The following is a 27740-nucleotide window of genomic DNA, read 5'->3' on the forward strand; positions in this document are numbered from 1 at the left end:
ATATGGCGGATGGCGAGGAGCCGTAAGTACCCGGGCTTTGCAGGCGCGCCGGGTTGGGCTGGGTTGTGAGAGAGCGCGACGGTGAGCGGTCACCGCCGCCACCCGGGGTCCCCCTACCCCCTGCCCTGTCCCCTCGCCCTCTAACCCCTCGCGGCGCCCAATGCGTAGCGTGATGCTGACCCTTCTTTTATTCTCTCTTTCTTTTAGGGAGAAGGAAAGAAGAGAATGGAGGGGCGGCTGGCTGAGAAGTTAGTGCTGCTGGGAGGCCGGGGCCCTCTCCGGGGACCCCCGCCTCCCGTCACCCCAGGCCTAGGGGACCAGCCGCAGCGGGACCGGGGGGCTGGGAGGGGGGCACCCGGAGCCAGGCCGCGCGGCCTCATCCCCTGACCCCCGTCCCGCAGCCCCGGGGGCCCGGCGGGCCGCTCCTGGTCTCGCCCCAGCGGACGTCGGGGCCGGGGTGCCCCGCCCCGGCTCCTGCAGGGGCCCGCCGGGTGCCTGGCCTAATAAAGGTCTCGCGGAAGGACCCTTGCGCCCCCTTATTCCTTCTTCCCCAATTGTCAGAGGCATGACCTTGTGAAAAGAGAATTCATCTTAAATACACACGAAACGGACATAAGGCCGACTTTTATCCTTTCGTAAACACTGAGACAATAATACAAATTGCGAACTTTTTTTGAGCACTCTATGTAGCAGGTACTGTACTAAGCACTTCAGTCATTTTTGCAGAATAATTGGCCCTTAGAGGAGGGCGTTGGCTCAAAGCAGATTGTTTTCCTCTTTAATAATACTACACAAACCCTGTTTCTTATCTGATGCTCAGTTTTTGTGTTGGTGAGATACCTCTAAACAAAATGTTTCCAACCTGGCCAAAGCCACATAATTCCCCCTCCTTCCTTACATGGGAGGGGAAAAAAGTACTCTCGCAGTGGGTGTGGTGAGTTAGTAATTTCTGTGCCAGTTCCCGGTAGCAGTGCTTTGGGTTTTAGGTATCTCCCTCAGAAAGTGAGTTTTAACTTCAAGAGGACTGGGATGACATGCTTCATTTCACATTTCTTTCCTCCTTTTATTTCCCTTTTACTTTAGCATAAAATGACAGTCAAAGTTTGAAGGTTTATTGTAAGCCAAGTCCTGGAATAAGTCCTCTGGATTATCTCTATCCTGACAACCTTATTAAGTGGCTACAGCCTACAGATGAGGTTTATAGCAGTTACATAAATCTGCTCAAGGTCACAGTGCAGTTAATTGTGGCACCAAACCCAACTCAGATAGCAACACTTATGGTCTTTATTGCCAGGCAGTTCTCCTTGGTCCTTTTGTAAAAACTGCATATTACTAATATATATGAAGGTAGAAATTGTGAGGTTATAGTAAGTTAGAAAATTAAAATAATCACAGCCATACGTGAATCTTGCCCTGAGTGGAAAATATATGTGCACTTTGAGGAGGCCTACCTTACTCGCTTTTATGTCAAAGGTTTCTGGATGGCAATGCTGTCTATGGCGAAATTGTAACCTAAAACCTTTTTTGTGGCAACAGAAACTGCCTTACAGTCTTAAATTCTTTTTTTTGAAAATTGGAACCTCTGAGAAAAATGTGTGAAAGTTCCTCTCATCAGAAATGATTTGTAAATCACACCTTTCAAACTTGGAAAAGACACATAAGTAGTACTAGATTTGAAGCATCACAGTTAAGAAAGTGTGGCTTTTCCCCCCTTGTATCTGGTTCAAGTGTGTTGAAGAAACAGATTGGAGACATTCGCAGTGATCTTTTTGAAAATACTAAATGTAGAGTAGGCCATTTCTGGCCAACAGACCGATATCCCAAGTTTGCTCTTGGGTTGCTTGAGGAATGCAGAAACATGTAGACTGATGTATTTCATGAGATGGATAAAAAAAAAAATGAAACCTGACAGGTTTCAATGAACTGTGTAGGTGAAATAACAGCGTACACATAAGTTGACTGTTTCCATTTTTATTCGAGCAGGTGTGGTGTGGTTCCCTTTTCACTTGGGGAAACCATAATGGTTGTAGTGTGCCTTTTTCATACTGATCTTTGCAGCTGAATTTACTGTGTTCTGTGCAGAATGGCTGTTGATGGTGGGTGTGGGGACACTGGAGACTGGGAAGGTCGCTGGAACCATGTAAAGAAGTTCCTCGAGCGATCTGGACCCTTCACACACCCTGATTTCGAACCAAGCACTGAAGTGAGAAACGTTTATTTTTAAATAACTGCTCTAATAGTTTTATGTTTCAGAAATAATAACATGCTTCCTTTTTAATTTGCTCTTATCATGTAAATACTAATAAAATCCGTGAAACTAACTACTAAATCGAATATTTACAACTGATTTTATTTGAATGGCTAATATTTGAGTCATTTTCACATTTCTCATAAGTTCAAAGTTTTCAAGAAAAATAACTATAACCTCATTTAAAATTCCAAGCTATACTTAGACTTTCAGTTTAAAATGATTTCTGAGATGCACTCTTTTTTTTAATCCTGCTATGATAATTAATATTAAGAATATAGATGTGCTTATTTAACTCTTTATTTAGCATTAAATATAATAATTGCATGTTAAAGTTATACGAGTGCTATATAATGGAGACACAGAATTTTGTTTGGACTGATAGTATCTGATTTAAGGCAAATGTTCAATTAGATACATGTTTTTCATTACAAGGTGGGAAAAAAAGCATTGTTTACAGTAAACTTTATGTCCTTTTGTGTTATAAAGAGATAAATTATTTTGACACAGAAATAATTGTGCTACTCCTAAAATTTAATGTGCAAACTTTTGGGTTTGGCACAGTGTCTAATCTGAGTAACTTTGCTCTTTTAAAGTTAGATAGAATTATAAGGACAGTGTTATATGTCCTTTCACATTTTATAACTTTCACTCACTGTATTCAAAGGCAGTTGTTATTTTTCTTACCTTAATTTTTAGACCTTTAAACTTATACAGAGCTTGATCCTATGCTTTTCAGATTTAAAAAAAAAATTCTTTTTAAAAAATGTTTTTAATTTGCCAGAGAGCAAGTGTGCTTATTGAAGAGAGACAGAGAAAGAAAGTGAGACAGCACCCCCCCCCGCCATGGGAGGTTGTCATGCTGCAATCTCTTTTCCATTTCTCCTTCCTTTCAGGATTTTGGGTATACATGCATATGCTATGTGTTTTTCAAGCTACTGGGTCTAGGACTTGAATTGTAGTCGGCCATGTGATATCCAGCCACCTTAACCATCATGCTGCCGACTGGCCCATAAACTTTTTTATTTTTTATAAAATCAGTTAAAAACCTGAATTTGGTACATTTCATCCCTTTCCGAAATTAAAAAAAAAAAAAAATTAAAAAAAAAAAATAAAGGTAGTTTTTCTTGTTGGAAATAGCTTTTTAATTTCATATAATAAAAGTCAGTAAAAACATTAAAAGTGAAACTTAGAAATTAGGACTTTAGAATTTCTTGTTCTTTCTAACTCATAAATTTAAAATAATTTTTCCAATACAAAGTCTACTCTTTACTCTTAACTGCATTTTTCACAGAAACATCGGAAACTGTTTTATGGTCTGTTGCTTTATTGATGGTACTTAAGAGTTATAACTCTGATTTTAACATGCCTTTCCATTCTTTACAGTCTCTCCAGTTTTTGTTAGATACATGCAAAGTTCTAGTCATTGGAGCTGGTGGCTTAGGATGTGAGCTCCTCAAAAATCTGGTAATATATATATATATATTTATACATATATATATAAAATCTGTGTTTTCACCTTTGTAATAAGTAAACAATTCTGCTTATCATAGTAGGAAATGTTTTTGTTTATTAATCTTTTCTCTTGAGCCTTTTGTTAGGTAAGTTTAGCAGGTCAGTCAGTAAGTAATGATAGAACTTCAGAGCTTTTTGAATTCTAAAGTTCTCAATTAAGAAGTCACTGATAGAATTTCTTACTTCCATTTTCCTTTCTGCTCTTTACCAAACCAATTTTTGTACTTCCTCTTGCTGTGTGCTCATTACTTTCAGTGACGGAAATAACAAAATTGGTCATTTATATTTTTACTTATAGCTTCAATAATTATTTCATTTGCTTCCCCAAATAACCCAGTATCATAGCATTGTCCTATTTTGTACTGAGAGAGACATTGGAGTTGAAAGATATTAAATGACTTGTTCAAGTTTTTTTGGATTATAGTACTTTCCCTGGAATCTCATTCACATCATCAGTTCTTAATCAAATATTCTTTTTCACTAAACCACTAATGGCTGTGAGGTCACTGAATCTTAACTTAAACAGTAATTTTTTTTTTTTTAAGAATTATTTTATTGGGACTAACTGATGGCAAATTGGTTACGTCACTGGACTCCCGCATAATAGACCGTGGTTTGAGTCCCAGACCTGGCGACTTAAAACTCACGTTGGGCATGTGTGTGTGATCTCCCAAAATCCCAAGACAAGAATGGAGGAGAAGGGATTCTGGTGTGGCCATCTTCCCCCTGGGGGCAGATTTCTCTCTTTCTCTGTCTCTCTGGCGAGCACATGCGCTCTATAGGAAAAACCTCTCTTAAAAAAAGAATCACTTCATTTAACTATTTTATTTACTTATTTATTTTTTAAGTTGACTAGAGAGGGACAGAGAGAAGGAGAGAGAAAGCAAGCCACCAGGTCCGGGACTCCAACTACAGTCAGCCATGTGGGAGTCCAGCGCCTTAACCACCAAGCCACCTGCCCCAGGAGACAGTTATTTTTGATAATCATATGGTAATAGACTCATAGGATTTGGGGAAGCTAAACCGGTGAACCTATTGCTATATACTGGTTGGAAATCCATAACTCGTGATTTAATTAACTGGTTTCATTGACTTCTGATAAGCACAAAGGAGCTTTTTTAAAGTCTTTAACAATGTATTTACCAAAAGATAAAAAATGAGAATTGATTTAGAGCTATTGTGTCCCAGGCTGCTCATTGCTGGGAATAAGAGTGGAAATGTTGGAGACTTCTTAGAAAACAAAGCAGACCTCAGCCAAGTGGAGGACTTAACTCTTTGGCCAAGGGAGTTAAAGTTTGACTATAAACACAGCCGCATCATTTTGCTAGAGAATACTAATGTCACTCCCAGTGAAGCTGCAAACTTAAACATGCTTCACTGTACTTAGTGCCATGCTGGGTTCTGTGGGGATTGTAGCTCATCCTGGTCTCTGTCCTGAAATAATTTGAACTTTTGTTAGAGAGACATGTCTGACATGAAATAAGTAGTTGAATGTGTAGTAAGCTCTTTGGCTAGGTGCTGAAATGACAGTACCTTGTCAAATATAAATACTGTAGCAGTGTGAGAACAGAAGACTTTAAGAAGGGAAGGGTTTATGGTGGAAGGACAATGGTTTTTATTTGACATTGTGTATGTACAAGTCCCCAAAGTTAACTTTTTCCACCTCTGAGCCTGTTTATAAATGGAATATATACTAATTTTAAATTTAAAGTAATTTGAGATAAAGAATTAGTCATCAAGAAGCTTGAAGGAGTGGCCCTGTTATTTATTGCATTATAATAACCATTTACACAGAAGGAAACCAAGGAATTTGAATTTTACCCTTGCTTGTTTCAGATGTAAGCACATACGAGATACACATGTTTTGTTTTGTTTTGTTTTTCCCTATTTACTTTAAGCCCACAAAGTCTCATTTGGAAAAAAAAATAAAGATGACATTAGTATTGTTGAGTCAGCAGATATTTACTGAGACTCCTTCCTAGTGCGTCAAGCACCATTTTAGATGCTAAAGATACAGCATTGAGCAATACAGACAAATGGTTGTGTTTGTGAGACTCATATTTTAGAATGATAAGTAAAATGTGTAGTACGTCACCTGCTGTGAAGAAGGGAAGGATAGAGGATAGGTAGCCTGGTGGGAAAGGATAGGATATACAAAAAAGTGCTTTTTAAAAAAAAAAAAAAAAAAGAAAGAAAGAAAAGAATTATTTATTTAATTTTATTTATTTATTCATTTTAATTTGATCAGAGAGAGACACACACACAGCGAGAGAGAGAAAGAGAAAGAAAGCAAGCCACCAGGTCCAGGACTCAAACCGTGGTCGGCCATGTGGAAGTATCCAGCACCTTAACCACCACGCCACCTGCCGGTCCCCAAAAAAGTGCTTTTTGAGTAAAGAGGTGAGCAAACGAGTCATACTGAGGTCCAAAGGAAGGGCATTCCAGTCAGAGGGAATAGGAGATGCAAACAAAAGCTGTGAACTGGGATCATGCCTGTTTGTTTAGGGCCAGCAAAGAGGCCTATAAAGCTAAAGTGGAAGTGGATAAAGGAGAGCATTTTCAGAGGATTTTGGAGAGGTACAGGGAGGTGGAAGGGCTCTGAGCAAATATCACAAAAGGCCTCAGAAGTTACTATGAGAATTCTGTTTAAGTCAGGATGTCATTAGAAAGATTTAAATGTCTTGGTTGACTTTTAACCTGGATCGCTGGGCCAATGGACTGAGAATAGACTAAAGGAAGAACACTGAAAGAACCAAAACGCCTAATTAGAAGAGTATTAGTAGTCCTCTAGACAGAGATGATAGTGACTTAGAATAGGGTGGTGGTAGCATTGGGGGTGGTGACAAGTGATCTAATTAATGGATATATCGATATGTTGAAGATGGGATCAGCAGGATTTACTGATGCCTTGGTTATGATGATATGAGAGAAAGAGGAGTAAGGGATGACACCACAAGGTTTTTGTGTGGAGCCACTGGAAGGATGGAGTTACCTTACCATTCAGTGTAATGAAGAAGACTGGGAAAAGACAAGTTTGATGGTGGTAGTAAGCAAGGGTGAGAATGTCTGAGATCACCAGAACTAAGCATAGAGTACTTTAAGCTCCAGCCAGTAAAGTAGGAAGAAAATTAAGTGAACTGGAAACCAAGTTTTAAAAAAAGTTGTCAAATTCTCATGATTGTGGTGACCAAGTGAGGAATATGTTTTAAGAAGGAGGATAGGGACCAGCAGATAGTATAATGGTTACGTTGCTGGATCTCCACATGGTTGACCATGATTCGAGTCCCAGACCCAGTGACTTGAAACTCATGCTGGTGTGTGTGTATGTGTGTGCGCCCAAAATCACAAGAGGAGAAGGGATTGTGGCGTGGCCATCCCCTGAGGGGGTGATTTCTCGTTTTCTGTCTCTGGTGAGCACACGCAACCTATAGCAAAAATCTCTCTTAAAAAAAAAGAGGAGAATGCTCTATCCTGCCATGTAACTCAGAAGGGCAAAGTCAGATAGGCTGAGAACTGTCATTGCATTTAGCAACAGGTTATTGGTGATTTTGACAGGCGCTGTTTATTTGGAGTGGTGAGAGCAAAAGCTTGTTTGGAGCAGGCTTAGGGGAAGAATCAGAGCACACGCATGGAGGATCTCTTTAGAGGATCTCTGTCTAAAAATATAAAAGGGAACAGAAAAATGGGGGAATATCATCAAACGATTTGATCACTAAAACCCAAAAAGTATAATTATTGAGACTTGTTTTTTATTTTTCTTTTCCTCTCTTGCTTTTGTTGGTAAATTTGAGCAGTGGTTTTATGGTTAGAATATATGGCATTTATATTGAAACCCAGGAGGATTTTATTTATTTATTTATTTATTTATGTATTTATTTATTTATTTTTTAATTGCTTGCTCTAACTGAATACTTTGGAGATATTCCTTTTTCGTATATAGTGTACATATGTGTGTATTTTTATAATGTATATCTTATAATGGTTATTTCTGAATTGTGGCATGCTTGCTGTTAAATAAACTAAAATAAAAGTTGCAGAAATTGTTTTTAATAATCTGAAGAAATAATAGCAAGTGTAGTTAACTAGCAAGACTAGTAAAGTATTCATCAATAGCAACAAAGCAACAAACTTTACAAATATGTTTATGGGATTTTATGTATCTGTAATTATACATATAATTAACATGTAGGAACTTTTAGTTCTCTATTTGTTGTAGACTATTTAAAACTGAGTGGTTACACATTTTTTATCTTTACAAGATGCTGAATTTTATATATCTTGCAAGACTTTCTAATCATTGAATATAATTATACAGAAATTATTACTGAAATTTGTGTTCTTAGGATTATACTGTAAACAAATCTTGAGTTTTTAAATGTGAGGAAACATCTACTTAACTGGATTGTTTTTGTTCCCACAGGCGTTGTCTGGTTTTAGACAGATTCATGTTATAGACATGGACACTATAGATGTTTCTAATCTAAATAGGCAGTTTTTATTTAGGTAAGTTTTAATATCTCAGTGGTTTTTTAAAAAATACTATATTCAATATATTATCAATATTCGAATTTGAATAATTGCAGTTTAATAATTTTTTTCCTTAACTATGGAGAGGATAACTAATTTTATTTAAAACAAACAACTGCCATTCCCATTTTTAGTAAAATTTTACAAGAAAATTTCAGGCATTCTGGTGAAAGTAGTTTTGTAAGCAAATATATGTTATATATAAAATGTTTGTTTAATTAATTAATTTTTTAAAAGAAACATCCTTCCAAAGATTTGTGGGATTGGGAGAACTATCCTTCAGATGATTGTACCATAAAGGCATGAAGTGCGGCTCTTTTCCCTATTGATTTCAGAAGAGAATAATAGCTGAAATACTAGGCCCTAGTGAAATATATGCATTAATGGAGACTTGTGGGATAAGATTTTATAATGACTGTGGAACAATAAAGTGAAGGAATTTAAACTTTTAAAAAAAAAATTCTTAGATATTTTTAATTTGCCAGTGGACACATTGGAGAGAAGGCAGAGAGAGAGAAAGTGAGAACGCATCCTCTTTTATGGGGAATGGTCACGTCTCAGTCCCTTTTCATCCATCTTTCCATCGTGGGATTTTGGATATGCACACACTTGTGCTTGGTGTGTTTCTCAAGCTCTAAGATCTGGACTAGAATTGTGTGGTTGGCCATGTGGGATCTACACCTTAACCACCACACCTGACTGGCCTGGAATTTGAGCCTTTTATGCAAGGGGGAAGAAATGTGAAAGTGTAGGAAAAACCTGGGACCAATCTAAATAGAACAAAGAAGGTTAATTACTTTCAAGATACATGAACTACAGAAAGCATGAAGGAATGTTTTGCTAGAAATGACTTTTCAGAACTCGAAGTAGTCTATATTTGCAGACCTGAGTAAAATTTTGAATATTTGTGTATTTTAGAAGATAGCATTTATGAGTTTTTGTTATTTCTTAGTCAATATAGATGTAAGGAGATAGGAACTTTTCCCCCATCTTCTTAGTTATTAGGTACGGATAGTGCTGAAATGGTCCTGAGTAAGTTTGAGCTAGCAGAAATGATAACATTCAATTTTTGGACAGGCTGGAAACCTCTATTTTATGGGAGATCTTAGATAGTGAAGGATGCATTAAAAAAGTCAAGTTAGTGAAGTGTTATAATTGGAACGTGACTTCTTTGTTTATTGCTTTTCTTTTGGAGTTTTTGATATAGGGCATGTGCGCTCACCAGAAAGACAGACAGAGACAGAAAGCAAGAAATCACCACCCCGGAGGGATGGCCACACTGCAATCCCTTCTCCTCCATTCTCCTCTTGGGATCTTGGGCACACATGCACATGCGCCTAGCATGAGTTTGAGCCACTGGGTCTGGGACTCGAACCATGGTCGACTACATGGGAGTCCACTGACATAGCTATTACATCAAATGTTGGTCCCTTGTTTATGACTTTTAAGCTTAGTTTTTTGTTTGTTTGTTTATTTATTTATTTGGAGAGATTTTTGCTGTAGGGCACGTTCACTTGCCAGAAAGAGAGACAGAAAGCGAGAAATCACCCCCCAGGGGAATGGCCACACCACAATCCCTTCTCTCTCACATACGTTCTAGCATGAGTTTAAGCCACCAGGTCCTGTACTCAAACCAGGTTGACTACGTGGGAGTCCAGCGACATAGCCATTACACCAACTGCTGATCCCCTGTTTGTTTAATTTTTTTTTATCATTGGTAATTTTCCTTCCTTATAGCAATGTTTGTGAGCACTTTGCAGTCTGGCACATTTGCAGTGTATGAATGCTCTTAAAAAGATACCGCCTGGTTATATAGGCCTACAAATTTGCAAATGCATTTTCAACTTCTCTTGATTATAATTTTTATAAGACCTTTGTAAAATTTAATTTACAGAACAGTAAAATAATTGAACTAGATATAAAAAAAAAATACCACCTGGGCCAGGATATAGCATGGAGGTTAAGGTGGCTGGTCCTACTTGACCCGCTGCACGATGTTTGAGTTCCGGATCCAGCGACTTGAAGAATCGGGCTGTACACGTGCGCATGCATGCCCAAAATCCTAAGAGGAGATTGGAGGAGAAGGGAATGTGTGCTGTGGTTATTGCCCCTGAGGGGTACTTGGTCTCTGTCCCTTTCCCTCTCTCTCTCTGGTGAACCATATGCCCTATAGCAAACTAAAAGAAAAAAAAAAGATACCTCTGAATTGATTAATTAGTGATAACAGGTCTCGCTCACTTTAATGTGGCTAGAGTGGTTAAATAATGATAGTTAATGTTTATTGACTATTTATGATATGCTAAGGGTTTTCTAAATTCTTTATTTATATTACTCCATTTAACCTGACAGCAATCCTCAGGATAAGACTTGTTTTTAATGTTAAGTAATTTGGGCAAGATGTCCTGCAATGATGATGTATTTGAATGACAGGCCATTTTACTCAAGGCACGTTATTAGATGGAACAATCAGTTCCCATAATTGTGGAAGATAAATTAGCAGTGTCCCCCGAAACCATGTAAAAATCCTTTTGTTTGGCATCTACTGTGAAAATATATAAGACAGGGACCAGCAGATGGCATAATAGCTATGTCGCTGGACTCCCATGTAGTCGACCATGGTTTGAATCCTCCTGGTGACTTAAACTCATGCCGGGCGTGTGTTTGTGCATGCCCAAGATCCCAAAAAGGAATGGAAGAGAAGGGATTGTGGCCTGGCCATACCCCCGGGGGGTGATTTCTCACTTTCTCTCTCTCTGTTTCTCTCTATCTTTCTGGGGATTGCACATGCCCTTTAACAAAAATCTCCAAAATAAATAAAGAGATAAATAAAAGAAAATATATACGATAAATATCAGTAACTTAAAATAATCTTGGACATTTGCTTTATCCCCTCTTTATACCTAAAGAGCCTTCTGTGTGCAGAATAGTTGTGTGCAATGTTGAAATTAAGTCCTCTGATTTACTGCAGAGTCTTGTCTATGTAAGTTAGGATAAAGTGAAAATAATGCTTGTCAGAAATTCTGAGTCAAAAAAGAACACCACAAGCCAGTTTCGAGGCCTGGTAGTTAATGTAGCCAGATCCCACATGGCTGATGGTTTGAGTCCTGGACCCAGTGGCTTAAGGAATTCAGTGGGTGTATGTATGTCCCAAATCCCAAATGGAGGGAGAAATAGAGGAGCGGGGTTGCACCGTGACCATTCTTTATGGGAGTACTTTTTCCTCTGTTAGTCTGGTGATCGCCTGGGCCCTCTAGCAGAAAAACAAACAGAACAAACACTGCTTTACTGGTGAAAAGAGAACTTGATCAGTTAAAAATGTTTGTCTTTGCAATTCTGGTTTTAAATAAAATACAATTTCTACTGATGACATTTGATTTGTTACTTTCACTTATTTTTAAAGTGTTTAATTTGTGCCAGATATGGTGGAATATAAAGAGAATAAGAATATGATCACTTTTTCCTTGTATCAATAGTTTAGTGAATATAATATATATCTAACAAATTACATGTTCTGAAAAAAATAATAGTGAAGTATTTATTATGTATATATGAAAGAGTGATTTATTTCTGTGGCAAGAATGAAGAAATACTAGAAAAGAAAATACATTTGTGCCGAGTTTGCGGATGGCATTCCAAGTTTTTGCCTATCTATATCTACTGTTATTGCATAGCAGTGGCCTTTTGAGGCTTTATATTTTTGGTTTCTTGGTTTAATTTGCTATTTTAGGTAATGTTTTTGGAATTATTGTTTCTTTAAAAATGTGGTTTCAGCTTCTTAGGGGAGAGGAAACTCATCACCTAGTCAGCACACGGGAGAAGTAGGGGATAAATGATAAATGAAGACTCTTAGATCTCTGCAGTGACTCTCGCTGTGATGGTTCAGCCAAGACCTACATAGGAACTCAGACCTCAGATTCTGGGGTTCAGATTGGAGACTCCGAAGACTCTGGATCTGGGATATTTTTTCTCCTGGGGAATGCCACAGGAAGAAATGCCCAGGAAGCTTGCCATTATGATGTTTTACCTGGGGGGAAAACGACCAATTCATATTTTTCCTTAAGAAATCCTTAATTAGTGTTGTGTTAATTTGCACTATCAGTAAAGGATGATATTTAGGATTGAATGATTATTCATCAGAAGTTATTACTAATACAAAAATATTTAGGTAAAATATTTCTTCTAAATATCCTATAAATTCATTATGAATTTATTTTTATCTTTGAAAATAAATTATTAGGTCTGGATTGATATTATGAATGATTATTTATACTTTTTCCTGTAGGCCTAAAGATGTTGGAAGACCTAAGGCTGAAGTTGCTGCAGAATTTCTTAATGACAGAGTTCCTAATTGCAATGTAGTTCCGTATCCTTTTGAGAAAACCATTACTTAATTTTTCTAATCTTTTGTATTTTTATTATATAAGAGATTGTTTAACAGAGAATACAGACAAGCAAGAATTGAATAAGCAAGATGAAAGTAGCAGTAATAAGTTTTTTTTTTTTTTTTTATGGGTTTTTGTCACAGGGAGAGTGTACTCACCAGAGATGAAAGAGACAATGAGAGGGAAAGTGAAAAAAAACACCTCAGGTGGGATGGCCACACATGGTTCCTTCTCCATTTTCTTCCTGGGATTTTGGATTTGCATGCATGTGTACCCTGTGTGAGTTTCAAGCTGTCAGGTCTGGGACTTGAACTGTGATTGGTCATGTGGGAGTCCAGCACCATAACCACTTTGCCACCTGCCAGTCCCAGTTAACTGAAATAACTCTGGTAACATTTCTGCTTTATATTCTTTCAGTCTTTTCTTAAATATTTTTTTGCCCTGAATTTTAAATGAAGCTTGTGTAGTCTAGGATACCATCTACTTTTATTTTGCATTATTGCCCTTAGTTTCAGTATGATGTGCATGTCTTGTCTACTAGTCTGTGATTTTCTAGGTTGGTTCTAATTAATCTTTGTGTCTCCTTAGAGTAGCAGAAAGAGTAGACAGCCAATATATTCTTATCCAATTGGAAAGTATGTCATAGTATGTTTATTTTTGTAAGAAATGTTTTTAAAAAGGAGTAGTTATGGGGTTGGTCGGTGGCATGGTGGATAAGGTGCTGGACTCCCACATGGTCGACCATGTATGCTTGAAAAATCACAAAGGGGGACCAGCAGTTGATGTAATGGCTGTGGCGCTGGGCTCCCATGTAGTCGACCGCACTTCAAGTCTAGGACCCGGTGGCTTAAACTCAGGCCAGGTGTGTGTGCGTATGTGCCCAAGATCCTGAGAGAATGGAGGAGAAGGGATTGCAGCGTGGCCATCTCCCCTGGGGGGTGATTTCTCGCTTTCTGTCTCTCTGTCTCTCTCTGTCTTTCTGGCGAGCACCCCATAAAAAAACCCCCCCCAAAAAAAAAAAAAAAAAAGAAAAAATTAAAAGAAAAATTACAAAGGGTGCATGTGTGTACATGCCCCAAATCCCAGGAGTAGAATGGATTGTGGTGTGGTTATTTCCCCGGGGTGGGGGGTGATTTCTCATGGTCTCTCTCTGTCTCTTTTTAGCAAGCACACATGCATCCTATGGCTAAACCTAAAAAAAAGAAAAAAGAAACAGTAGTCACACTCTTGTGTAAGAATTTTGATCTGTGGAATTTCTGGTATGTAATAGAAAATCAGGACATGAGATTTTTATGTAGGAAATCCCACAGAATACAAAATCAACATTAAAAAGTGAATTCTGTTTCTATACTAGCACTGAATACACATGGAAACTAACATATAAAATAACCACCAAAAATGAAACACTTAAAAATGGAGAAAGATTCTGTATTCAAGGATTGGAAGATTCAATATATAAAGATGTTACTGTTTCCAAATTTGTATACATGAGAAACATCCATCAGAATCCTAGCAAAATTTTCTCTTGTTACAGACAAGGTTGTTCTTAAAATGATATGGAAAAGCAAAAATATACTTAAAACAATTTTGAAAAGATTAAAGTGGGAGGAATCACTGTCCAATTTCGAGACTTACTATATAGCTATAGTAATCAAGACTGTATGATGGGATCGGCAGGTGGTGTGATGGTTAAGGTGCTGGACTTCCCACACGCCCTACCAAGGTTCACATCCCAGACAGTTTGATTTTTCACTTTCTCTTTCTCTCTCTCTGGTCAAATTAAAATAATAAAAATAAATAGATAAATCATTCTTTAAAAATTAAAAATAGCAAGGCTGTGTGGTATTGTCAGAGATAAACATGGATTAATAGAACATAATGCAAAAACCAGAAAGTGCAGTCATGTACCAGCTAATAATGGTGTTTTTTTGTTTGTTTGTTTGTTTTTTGAGAGGTTTTTGTGATAGGGCATGTGCGCTCATCAGAAAGACAGAGAGAGACAGAAAGTGAGAAATCACCCCCCGGGGGGATGGCCACACTGCAATCCCTTCTCCTCCATTTTTCTCTCGGGATCTTGGGCACGCATGCACACACGCCTGGCGTGAGTTTAAGCCACCGGATCCGAGACTTGAACAGTGGTCAACTACATGGGAGTCCAGTGACATAACCATTATGCTAACTGCTGGTCCCGCTAATAGTATTTTGATCAAGGATAGACAGATTGCATATTTGACAATTTCCCATGAACATATAGGCTATTCTGCATAGCTTAGGTAGAGTCTAGGTATGCAGTAGGCTGTACTGAGTTAGTGTAAGTACATCATACTGGTTTTTGCACAGTGTAAAAATTGCCTAACAACATCTTTCTCAGAATATATCCCCAACCAGCTGGCAGGTGGAGTGGTAGTTAGAGGTGCTGGATTCCCATGTGGCCGACTGTGGTTCAAGTCCTGGAGGTGGTGGCATGGCTTTCTTGCTTTCTCTTTCTCTCTCTCTGATCAAATTAAAAAATAATAAAAATAATAGCAAATGGAATTAAATAAAATTTTTAAAAAAAATAAGAATATATCCCCCATAAGCAACTGTATGTATGTATGGCCTATAGAGATTTTTATAAGCTTCCCAGAGGGTGTGTGTGTTCACCAGAGAAAGGGAAACTGAGAATGCATCCTCCATGGAGGATGGTGATACAACAATTTTTTCTCCATTTTTCCTCTGGGATTTTGGACATGCATGCACATGCACCTGGCCTGTCTTTCAAGCTGCTGAGTCTATGACTCCAGCTGTATAGTGGGCCATGTGGAATCCAGCCACCTTAATTGTCATACCGTTGGCTGACCCAGCCTGTTGATTTTTAGCAAAGGCTCAAAAACAAGTCTCTTCAAATTATATTGGAGCAATTGGACATCCACAGGTAAAAAGATGAATCTTGACCTAAGCTTTTATATCTTAGGCAAAAACTAGTTCAAAATGGGTTAAGGATGTAAGGCTAAAACGTACAACTATAAAACTTACGATAGTAACACAAGACATTTGGGACCTAGGGCTTAGCAGAGTCCTTAGACCACATTAAAAGCATGACTCATAAAAGAAAATAATATATTAGACTTGAAAATTTAAAAACTTCTGCTCTGTGAAAGATCTTGTTGAGGTAAAAAGACAAGTTACAGGATAGAGAAAATAGTTGCAAAGCAACTGATAAAGAACTCATACCTATAGTACTTAAAGAACTCAAAACTCACCAGTGGGCCAGCAGGTGGTATGGAGGTTAGGGTGACTGGATCCCACATGCCCAACTGGGCAGTTCCAGTACTGGGCCTGGTGACTTGACAGTAAGGCTAGGTATGAGTGTGTGCATGCCCAAAAATCCTGAGAGGAGAATGCAGGAGAAGGGATTGTAGTATGACTGTCCTCCCTGACAGTGATTTCTCTCCTTCCCTCTCTCTATCTATTGGACAAGCACATATGCCCTAAAGCATAAAAACCTCAAACAAAACCAAAAAAACAGTAAGGAGGAAAACAGTCCAGTTAGAAAAAGGACAAAAAATATGAAGAATATTACTAGAGGATGGCAAAGGAGTATGAAAAAAATGTTTGTTGTCGAATTATCACAGTGACTTACTACATTGTGGCCTGGCCCTGGCCCTCTCTCTCTTTCTCTTAAGGAGTAAAAACCTGTGACAAAAGCCTAGAAGATAAACAAAAAAAACCTAAGTGCCATGGTTGATTTACACTCAAAACAATTTCGAATGGGATTGTCTTTGCAGCCTCTAGATAGGGGAAGACTGGTGATAGGGTATGGTAGATAAAAAGGGACGTGAAGGCTGGCTGATGGTGTGGTGAAGGCAGTTAGATCCCATGTGGCTGACTGCATGGTTTGAGACCCCATGGCTTGAAAAATATGCCAGGTACATGGGCATACATTCCCAAAAGTACCAAAAGGAGGCAGAAATAGAGGAGAAGTGATTGCAGTGTCACCATCTCCCCATAAGGGGTACTTCTCACTCTTCTCTCCTTCCTTGGGCAAACACGTGCCCTTTGGCAAAGTTTTAAAAAAAAAGTTGAAAAGAGTGAAATGAGAGGAAGGACAAATTCATACCCTACTCCCAACAGGCAGAAAAAATAATAAAATCATTAGCAACATTAAAAGCTAATAAATTGTATTTTTAATCAATAAACCTTCCAGTAACTCTGAAATCACCTAACTAAATAGGAACTGTAATGTACTTGTTCTTTTTATTAAGCAAACATTTACTGTATCACTTCATAGTATTGATGATTGAAGACACACATTGCTTTTCTTGTGGCTTTTGGTTTTATATAAAAAACTAAAGCAAAACAGAAAGTATACTTCCTAACAGAGAGACATAAAGTGGTATGGAGGTTGAGGGATAAAAAACTACTGTATTTGGAGGAGGAATGATAGAAAAGCAGCTTTATCAGAAAGTAGGATGGTATTCATATTTATAGGCAAGACAGTGGTAAATAGGGAACCCTCCTACACTGTTGGTGGGAATATAAATTAGTACAGCCATTGTAACTAAAACAATGTGGAGATTCCTCAACAACCTACAAATAGAATGACCATATGACCCAGTAATCTTGCTCCTTGATATTTATCCAAAAAGCAGGAAAATACTCAGTTGGAGAGACAGCTGCATGTCTATGTTCATTGTAGTGTTATTCGCACTCACTAAGACCTGGAGCCAGCCTAAGAGCCCAAGAATTGATGACTGGATTAAAAAACTGTGGCACACAAACGTAAGAGAGTACTACTTAGCCATAAGGAAGAATAATACCCTATCATTTGATTCAAAGTGGATGAATATAGAAGACATAATGCTCAGTGAAGTAAGCCAAAGACACACACTGTATAGCCCCTGCTTCGTGTGTACTGAATCCGATCTGATCACATCAGATCTGAAGATGTGATAGTAGGTAGGATAAGTACAGATACCAGAGACTGTCAGGGAGGGGGAGTAGGTAGGAGAGGATCAGTGGAAGAGGCAAAGGGAAGAAATACTTAACAGGAAAAAGAATGAAAAGTTCTCTATTGATAATTATGTATAGTAATACCCTTTACTTGAATATCATGTATTATATGCATATATTGAAAACCCATATTGTGTGTTATAGAGAGGTATAATGATAGAATCTATATACATTTTAATATAAATATAAATATATGTATAGTTTGTATGGCGTTTATTTTGTATATGTATAGTTGGTACAGCATTTATTTTACAAATTTAAACCTTAGCAACTTGGGTTCCTTTACTTATATTCAGACATTTCAACAAAATTCAAGATTTTAACGACACTTTCTATCGACGTAAGTTGTATACTTGAAATTAAATTCTTAAAATTTTTTGGTTGTTAGTTATATTATTACCAGCTATTTTAAGACTGTTTCTTTAGTTGCTTTATTTCTTTCAGAATTGGATTTCAATAAAGTAGTTGACCAAAAAGAAAATGCTACTGTTTTAATACTTGACACTGCCAGTTATATTCTTAATGCTTAACTTGAATAAAAATTACTCAAGGATTCGGAGCTCTGTGCATGTGATTATAGTAAAGATTGCTTTTTGTTTGTTTCTTAGGAAATGTGACTTACATTGTATAATGTAATAAATTTTTTTGTTTAGAACAGTTTTAGATTCACAGCAAAATTGAGAAGAATTCTCATAGCACTCTGCCTGTTCCTATACGGGGACAACCTTGTCTACTATCATCTCCCACCAAAGTAGTACTTTTGTTATAATAATTAATTGCTCTACATTGGAACATTGTCATGTAGCTACATTTTTGTAAAAACTAAATTTGAATTTCTTTTCTTATAGAGTTTCATATTATTGTTTGTGGGTTGGACTCTATCATAGCCAGAAGATGGATAAATGGCATGCTGGTAAAGTTTTTATTGTTCTTATGGATCTCTGAAGTTCTTACTGCTGCTTTTGACATGCCAAAAGTTAGAATTACATATCATAATTTTTTAAAAATCAGAGTTTACTTAATTTTGAATTAAGTAAATATATCTTACTGTTTATTGCCAGTCACTGGCTTCCTGGTGAGAACATGATTGTAAATATGAGAGACAGCGCATCCCTTGATTTGACACATTAGTGCTCAGCAGCATAACTAACTAACTCCAAGAAGTACTTGAAACCATGTCCTCCTCACCTTTTTTTCAAATTAACCACTTCTCTTTTAAACTTTGCAAATAATTTTTCTAGATATCTCTTCTAAATTATGAAGATGGTGTGTTAGATCCAAGCTCCATTGTCCCTTTGATAGATGGTGGGACAGAAGGCTTTAAAGGAAATGCCCGGGTGATTCTGCCTGGAATGACTGCTTGTATTGAATGTACACTGGAACTTTATCCACCACAGGTAATCAAGTAGCATCTGTATTTCTTTTATAGTATCTTAGGATGGAATTAGGGTCGAATTATTAAGCCTTGTTAATAGTTGGGATTTTTAATTAGGGTCACTTATATTTTTAAAATTATGCTAAGGGGACCAGCAGATGGCATAATGGTTACATCGCTGAACTTCCATATGGCTCAGTGCAGTTTGAATCCCAGACCTGGTGGCTTGAAACTCACACCAGGTGCATATGGGTGCATACCGAAAATCCCAAGAGGAGAATGGAGTAGAAGGGATTGCAGTGTGGCCATCCCCCCAGGGTGTGATTTCTCACTTTCTTGCTCTCTTTCTCTGTCTCTCCAGGGAGCACACACTCCCTCTAGCAAAAATCTCTCAAAAAAAATTATACTAAGAAAATTCTCTACTTGAGGAAAGATATGGACTGAATTTTAGAATTCTGATAATGTTGTGTTTCATAATTGTAGTTTTTTCGAGGGGGAAGAGAACAAGAGAAAATATAAAGCCATATGTTGGGATAGAGCTATAATCTATTTGATTTCACTTACACTTATTTCAGAAACCCAGACAGGAGGGATAAGAATGTTTATTCCAAAGATGGTGCTCCTTAATCTGCATATCCACTTTATTTATTTTTTTTAGAGAGATTTTTGCGATAGGGCATGTATGCTCGTTTGAGAGACAGAGAAGCAAAGTGAGCAGGGGGATGGCTATGCTGTAATACCTTCTCCTTCATTCTCCTCTCAGGATTTTGGGCATGCATGTACATGTGCCAGGGGTTTGTTTCTAGCCTCTAGGTCTGGGACTTGAACTGTGTTTGGCTATAAGCGAGTCCAACATCTTAACCACTACGCCACCTGCTGATCCCCATATCCACTTTAAAGAACTGTTGGAATTTTGAATTTTAAATGTAAACAGTTTTATGAGTCCTTGAAGTTTATTTAACTCTGAATTTTCTTTTGGTTTGGTTTGTTGTATACTTCTTTAAATATCAGGTAAACATAACAGGGTGTTTATATCTGAGAATCAGTTCATTGCTTTTATTTACATGGTCTAACAAAGCTTAAGTTTATATAATTTATAAATGTAGGAAAAAAACTCCTTATAGGCAGATCAACCAAAGTGAAGTGACCCAGACACTCCCTATTAGTTTAAGAAGCATTATTAATTGGTATACAATGTTTATAAGTGAACAACTACAACACATTATAAGAAATGATAACAAACTAATCATAACTGGAAATTGTATTTAAAATAATTGATCATTTAAAATTTACTAACAAGACAAATTGTGGTTTTAGGTGAATTTTCCCATGTGTACCATTGCATCTATGCCCAGGCTACCAGAACACTGTATTGAGTTTGTAAGGATGTTGCAGTGGCCTAAGGAGCAACCTTTCGGAGGTAATAAACCTAATTTAATAATCCAGAATTTACATAAAATACATGTTTTCTGTATTACTCATTTAGATAATTTCATTAAATTTTCTTTTGTGATTACATATTTGTCTTTATATATTTTTTTTTAATTTTTTTTTTTTTTTATTTAACAGAAGGAGTTCCCAGAGATGGAGATGATCCTGAACATATTCAGTGGATTTTTCAAAAATCTGTAGAGAGAGCATCACAATATAATATTAGAGGTGTAACATATAGACTCACTCAAGGTACGTTACTGAGTGTAAGGATCACTCTGGGATGATCTTTTTTTTAGGACTGGGATGGTTTCAGGGGAACAATTGATAGGTGATTTGGAATATACCATCCATTTGATATTCAGTAAAGGTACCATCGGAAATAATAGATTCTAGGCCCTTCAAAGTAGGAGGGACCAAGTTCACGGAATCCGTGTTACTATTTAGCTGTCGGAAATTTAATAACATCATTGATGCTATTTACTTAGGATTGAAAGAGTCTTTGATTCATCAAGAGGGATCATCCATTTCAATTTTCACTGACAGGGAATTTTGGGGGACGTCTATTTCACATTTGCACAAGACTTTAGACACTTTTTCCTCTTATTTATGTTAAAGTGTATGCATGTGTGTGCAAAGTAAGAGAGAGATGAGTACCCTCTATAGGGACTGGTCATGCCTCAGTCCCCTTTCTCCAGCCCTCCAGCTGGATGGGTCTTGGATACTCAGGCATGTGCCTGGTATGTTTCAGGCTGACCTGGCTAGAAATTCAAACCTCCTTTGCGATCTGGAATTATGCTTCTCTTGAACAGCGCATTACCACTGTGCCATGGAGCCGGCCCAGACAGTTGTCTTGTATATTGAGCAGAAATCTCTATCTTTAGTTTTGTTTGAGTGTTGTCACAGTACCATTTTTAACATAATTGTCTTTTAAGTAATATTCTTTAACGTATCAAGGACAGTGATCACATTCTCTCCACATTTTTACCAATGTCATAATCTTCCCTAGCTCCTTCATCCTTTAGTACACTGCATGGCTTCAAGCCTTCATATTATTCTTTCTCTGACCCTGTATCAGTTATCTGTACTTCGCTTAACTGTCTAGTTCAGTTGGCAGCCGTCTAGATTTGGTCTTATTTTATATACTGTATCTCTGATCATTGATGCAATCTTAAAGGAAAGCAAGTTTTTCATTGTCATTTCTTTGTTGTTCACATCGATGCCATACTTCTGATTCTTTGGTATTACTATCCACTAAAATCTGGATGTTTTTTGCAGTTGCTAAGACATATCTCCCAGTTTGGGGGATTTTTTTATTGTTCTGGTTTCTTATATTCAAGTATAGGTCCTTACAATTTAATTCTTAAAATTCAACCTGTTGTTTTCTCTCATGTATATATACTTTTGCCAACTTATCTAGTCTTTCAAGCTTCATTTCACCTGTCGTTTTCCAAACAACTGATTAAAATTTTTAGTAAAACTAAACTGTCAGAATAGATATTGGAATCATATCACTGGTTAGGCCCTTTTAGGTTTATTTTATTCTGTCAATCAGACCATCTCAAGTATTTCATTTTTCTTTGTCTTGTTCACAAGGATGTTGTGAAAGACCTTTCCTGGTGCTTTACTGAAGCCTGTCTCTCTTCCACATCACCCTGCATTGCTATGCTAGTTACGCATAGTAACAAAATGAGGCCAGTCCAGCATGAATTATGTCACTGAGCAATCACAATGCTCAATCGTAGTGGTTAATGTTTCCAATCCAGTTACAGTTCATCCTGTCTAGAATTTTGCCTAGTATCACCCACCACCAGAAAGAGCTTTGTCTTCTGTTTGAAAATCTGTCGTATCTCTTCTATGGTCATTTCCTTTTTTACTGACACACTAGTAATGCCATTTGAAAGTTCCATTCATATCGGCACCATGTGTCTCTCTGCTCTCCTTTGCTGAGCCGTTTTGTGTTTCTCTAATGGACCAAGCTCCTTCATACCTGAGCACTTTAATACTTCCTGATCCCTGTGCCTGGAATGCTCACTTCCTTGGACCCACTCAAAGATGGCTCTTTACCTCTCAGGTATCTGCTTAACCAGATTTCCTTATGATTCAACCCAAAATGACTTCTTAGCCATTCACTTTTTTTTTTTTTTGAGAGAGGTTTTTTTGTTTGTTGTGTTTTTTGTGTGTGTGTGTGCTGTAGAGCGCATGTGCTTACCAGAGAGAGACAGAGAGAAAGAAAGCGAAAAATCACCCCCCAGGGGGAATGGCCAGGACGCAATCCCTCCTCCTCCATTCTCCTCTTGGTATCTTGGGCATGCACGCACACGAGCCCGGTGTGAGTTTTAGCCACCGGGTCCGGGACTCGAACTGCGGTTGACTACATGGGAGTCCAACATAGCCATTATGCCAACTGCTGGTCCTGAGCCATTCACTTTTAAACCTTGTTATAAATTCAGAACAAATTAATAGTCACTTCATTTTCCTTTTTTTTTAATTTGCCAGAGGTGAGTGTGCTCTCCAAAGAAAGAAAAAAAGCCAGAAAGTACTCCTTATAGGGCATGGTTACACCGCAATCTCTTCTCCACTTGTCCTCCCTTAGGGATTTTGGGCACATGTGCACATGTTCTTTAAGTTGCTAGGTCCAGTACTCAAACATGTAGTTGGCCATGTGGGATCCAGCCACCTTAACCACCAGGCCATGGACTGGTCTGGCCTCATTTTTCTATGCCAAGAATGCTATACACTTAACACTGCTGTACACCCCTGCTTTAGGACTTTTGACATTGCATGACTGGGTCTTTCTCACGTTTTAAGTTTTAGCTCAGATTATCACCTCTTCAAGGAGGCTGCCCCTGACCAACTCAACTTACTTTGTCTAACAGAATACCTGTATTTTGTCACTTTGACATATACTTCATTTTATTTTCTCCATAGAACTCTTCATGATCTGAAAGTTTCTGATGTCTTTACTTGTGTGTCGTCTCCCTCATCAAAGTGAAAACTCTGTGAGAGTAGATTTCTTCACTGCTAATGTGTATACCTAGAGCAGTACCTGGCATTCAGTACACATTTGGTAATTGTTACAGTTTACAGATGAGTTCAGTTTGCCCTCATCAGGAACTCTGTCAGGATCCTATTGGGGATGCTGTCTCTGTCTGTCTTGGTCATGGGAAAAAATAAATACATTTTAAAATACAAATGATTTTAAACATGCAAAGATTGATGGAATGTGAAAGAAGAGTGGTTCATGGGTAAACTTACATTTATTTTATGACTCAAAAATCAGTAAAATTTCAGAATAAGATATTGAATAATCATACTGTCTAATTTAAGATAACTATTTTCTTGTTAAGATAAATTTTTAAAAAGTAATGACCATATTTTATTTGATACATTTTTTTCAGGGGTAGTAAAACGAATCATTCCTGCAGTAGCTTCCACAAATGCAGTCATTGCAGGTGAGGAAAAAAGGATACCACCGAATTTTATTTTCTTTCCTTTGGTTTTTGATTTAATATCTGTATTAACTTTTCTGCAATTACATGTGTGTTTGAAATTTGATGCCTTCCTAAGTAGGTTGTGTTACTAAGCTCTCCAAAAAGGAACAAATTATCAGACCATGTATATTTTGTCTTACATTTTGTCTTAGATAAAGTGCTCTGTAGTAAAGGAACATTTTATTTACTTACTTATTTATTTATTTATTTACTTATTTTTGGAGAGGTTATTGCTATAGGGCAAATGTGCTCGCCAGACAGACAGAGAGAGACAGAGAGACAGAAAGCAAGAAATCAACCCCCAGGGGGGATGGCCACGCCACAGTCCCTTCTCCATTCTCCTCTTGGACACACACGCACATGTGCCCGGCGTGAGTTTTAAGCCACCTGGTCCAGGATGCAAACCTCAGTTGACCACATGGGAGTCCAGCAACATAGCCATTATGCTAACTGCTGATCCCAGTAAAGGAACATTTTAGTACTATTTTTTTTTTTGTTTTGTTTTTAAAAGAATGATTTATTTTTACATTTATTTATTTATTTATTTATTTATTTATTTATTTTTACTTTGACCGAGAGAGAGAAAGCAAGTTGCCAGGTCTGGGACTTGAACTGTGGTCAACCATGTGGGAATTGAACACCTTATCCATCTCACTACCTGCCAGCTCCATGCTATTTTTTTAAATAGTTTTTTTTATTATTATTTTCCAGCTTGATCAGAGAGAGAGAGAAAATGAGAAAGCTGGCCATAAGGTTCAGGGCTCGAACCGCAGTCAGCCATGTGGGAGTCCAGCACCTTTAACCATCATGCCACTCGCCAACCCCTATTTCTTTTTAATCATTGTAATAGGTTGTTTCATATGTGTTAAAGAGATGTCCCATCACTTGAATCATACAAAGCACTTATGAAATTTATTACTTAGTTTTATAAGTGTATAGGGACCAGCAGTTGGTATAATGGCTATGTCACTGGACTCCAATGTAGTCTACCATGGTTCGAGTCTTGGACCCAATGGCTTGAACTCACGCCAGGTGCATGTGTGTGCGTGCCCAAAATCCTGAGAAGAGAATGGAGGAGAAGGGATTGCAGTGTGGCCGTCCCCCCGGGGGGTGATTTCTTGCTTTTGTCTGTTTGTCTGTCTCTGTCTTTCTTTTTTTTTTTTTCTTTTCTGTCTCTGTCTTTCTGACGTGTGCATGTGCCCTATAACAAAAACCTCTCCAAAAACAAAGAGTATATATTTTTAAATCTATATATTAATCAATAACCAATATAAATTTATCTATTCTTATCTGTAACTGTTTGTGTAATTTTTATTGAGTTAAAGCACCCTTATTTTCTTTTCTCTTCAGCTGTGTGTGCCACTGAAGTTTTTAAAATAGCCACAAGGTAATACTGAGTTTCATTTTTAATATGTACATAAATCCATGTTTTGACCTGGCTCAGTTGTGTAACAATGAACATTTTTATTGCAGTGCTTACATTCCCCTTAATAATTACTTGGTATTCAATGATGTAGACGGACTATACACTTACACATTTGAAGCTGAGAGGAAGGTTAGTAGAGCTAAACTATCAATAATAAGTGTTTTTTATCGTATATTCTTTAGTTTTTGCATATTAATTGTTGGTTAGAAATTTGAACAAAATTACCCACACCTGAAGTATTTTTATTTTCTAACTTCCACAACCCTACTTATTATACATATATTTTGTTGTGTATCTTGAAATAAATACAGATTGAGCATTCCTAATCTGAAAAGTTCAAAATTCTTTAAAATTCCAACTTTGTTTTATGATGCCACAGGTGGATATCTGACTTCATGTATTACAGCATTAGCAAAATGCTGTAATACAAGGTATTGCATTAAATAGCTTTCAGACTATGTGTATAAGAAACATACATTCATTTTGTTTTTCGACTAGTTCTATCCCAGAGTTCTCCTATTATGTATATGTAAATATTCCAAAATCTGAAAAGGTCCATAATCCAGAACACTTCTGGTCTCAAGTATTTCAGAAAAGGGGTACTCAACCTGTACTATATAACAGAATAATTAAGAAGAAATGGTCCACTTTGAAAAGGAGGCTTTAAAACAAAATTCTTGGAAATATGCATGATTATAAAATGTCATTTTCATTTCATTATTTATAGAGACCTGATGTCTTCTTTGTCAAGTGTGCCTTGGTCATATATTACTGTAATCTGTTATGTTTTCTGTATATAGGAGAACTGCCCAGCTTGCAGTCAGCTTCCTCAAAATATTCAGTTTTCTCCATCAGCTAAACTACAGGAGGTTTTGGATTATCTAACCAATAGTGCTTCTCTGTAAGTGTCCTTTGCTTTTGTTATTTTGTAAAAATCATTTTTATGGCTTTAAAAACAAGTTTTTGTTTTTGTTTTTTTTTTAAAAGATGTTTGATCCTTTTTTTCCTCATGATTGTATTTAGGCAGATGAAATCTCCAGCCATCACAGCAACATTAGAGGGAAAAAATAGAACACTTTATTTGCAGGTAATCAGTGTTCATTTGAACTCATTTTAGAAAATTATTAACAGTTTAATTTCACTTTAATATACTTTACACTAAGATAATTTTGTTTTCTAGTCAGTAACCTCTATTGAAGAACGAACAAGGCCAAATCTTTCTAAGACATTAAAAGGTACTTTAAATCAGTGCATTCACTAATAGCTTGTGTGTTTCTTTCTCTTCTTGTGATAAAATAAATGCTTGTCCTAGATTTGCTCTTAATACCTTTACATATGATCACATCATAATTATATCTTTAGAACATAATAATAGGATTAATTGCTCTTAATAATAATAGGATTAATTGCTCTTCTAGTAGAATATTTTTAAAACTCCAAGAAATCAAATATTACCTTTATTACAGACAAGTGGATTTTGTTGTTCCTCTAGATCGTAAAACTGGAGTCTGTGTCTATGATTTTTAATATTTTTCACTCTGAGTTTTTTTTTTCTTAATTATCCGTTTTCTATTTTAGAATTAGGACTCGTCGATGGACAGGAACTGGCTGTTGCTGATATCACCACACCACAGACTGTACTATTTAAACTTCATTTTACTTCCTAAGGAAAATAAATCTGCACGAACTAAAAAACTCATGGAAATAATATACTCCATGGATGCTAAGAAATTTTAATTGGTGTCATTTTAGCATTAGTGTTGGTGGAATTTGACTTCTTACATAATGAAACATTGTTTTTTGTAACTCTCCCTTGAAGACAGAATTTTGGGGTTGGAACTTAAAAGTATTTTCATCGGTAATATGGGAAATAATGCCTGCAGAGAGAGATTATAAACAAATGTATTGCTTCTTTTAGAGGAGGAGGTAAATACCCTTCATGTGTGAATTCTGATATTATGGTCAAAAAACGCATTCTTCAGCTTTCATTTGAGCACCCACACATACAAAAGATGTCCCATTAAAGAAATTGGTTTAAAGTGTTAAATATTCAATCTGACATCTAATGTATATTGAATATAAACTGTCTATTGATTTAATGTTCATTTAAGTGTGGCTGTCCAAATGGATATTAATTACTACAGAGTTTATTTTGTCCATAATAATATGTAAATGGTGTCATAGCTGAATATCTGCATGAAAATGGGGAATATTTTCATGTGTTTATTTGCAGTGCCAATATGCACAATATTAAAGCCAAGATATGGCTGTTTAAAAAATTTAATATTTAAACAGTTATCACTGATGCTTTCACAATATTTATTAATAAAATCATATATTGTCTACTTTT

The 27740-nt window shown here is 37.0% G+C and overlaps 1 protein-coding gene across 2 annotated transcripts; it reads left to right on the forward strand.

Moving 5' to 3' along the window:
* Positions 1-2: 2 nt before the first annotated feature.
* UBA3 (ubiquitin like modifier activating enzyme 3) lies at positions 3-27740 on the forward strand. Of its 2 annotated transcripts, none has more exons than XM_006160352.2 (17): positions 3-22; positions 2083-2203; positions 3635-3715; positions 8184-8266; positions 12573-12653; positions 17961-18004; positions 18513-18577; positions 18906-19061; positions 20357-20459; positions 20609-20722; positions 23872-23925; positions 25315-25351; positions 25438-25519; positions 26191-26291; positions 26414-26477; positions 26571-26625; positions 26969-27740. In XM_006160352.2, the coding sequence occupies exons 1-17, from the start codon at positions 3-5 to the stop codon at positions 27055-27057; spliced, it is 1350 nt and encodes a 449-aa protein (XP_006160414.1). In that variant the 3' UTR covers positions 27058-27740. The 2 variants fall into 2 exon arrangements, with proteins under 2 accessions (XP_006160414.1, XP_014447844.2); XM_014592358.2 differs by lacking the exon at positions 3-22 and adding an exon at positions 214-248.

Source organism: Tupaia chinensis, unplaced genomic scaffold, assembly GCF_000334495.1.
Source record: "Tupaia chinensis unplaced genomic scaffold, TupChi_1.0 Scaffold000682_1, whole genome shotgun sequence".
NCBI classification, from domain to species: domain Eukaryota; kingdom Metazoa; phylum Chordata; class Mammalia; order Scandentia; family Tupaiidae; genus Tupaia; species Tupaia belangeri.

Bases quoted from the DNA above. Each gene is read 5' to 3' on its own strand.
- UBA3 (XM_014592358.2), top strand. From the start codon at position 226: ATGGAGGGGCGGCTGGCTGAGAA. The intron at 8,267-12,572 runs GTAAGTTTTAAT...TTTTTCCTGTAG, and splicing joins AATAGGCAGTTTTTATTTAG to GCCTAAAGATGTTGGAAGAC. The intron at 23,926-25,314 runs GTGAGGAAAAAA...TTTTCTCTTCAG, and splicing joins CACAAATGCAGTCATTGCAG to CTGTGTGTGCCACTGAAGTT.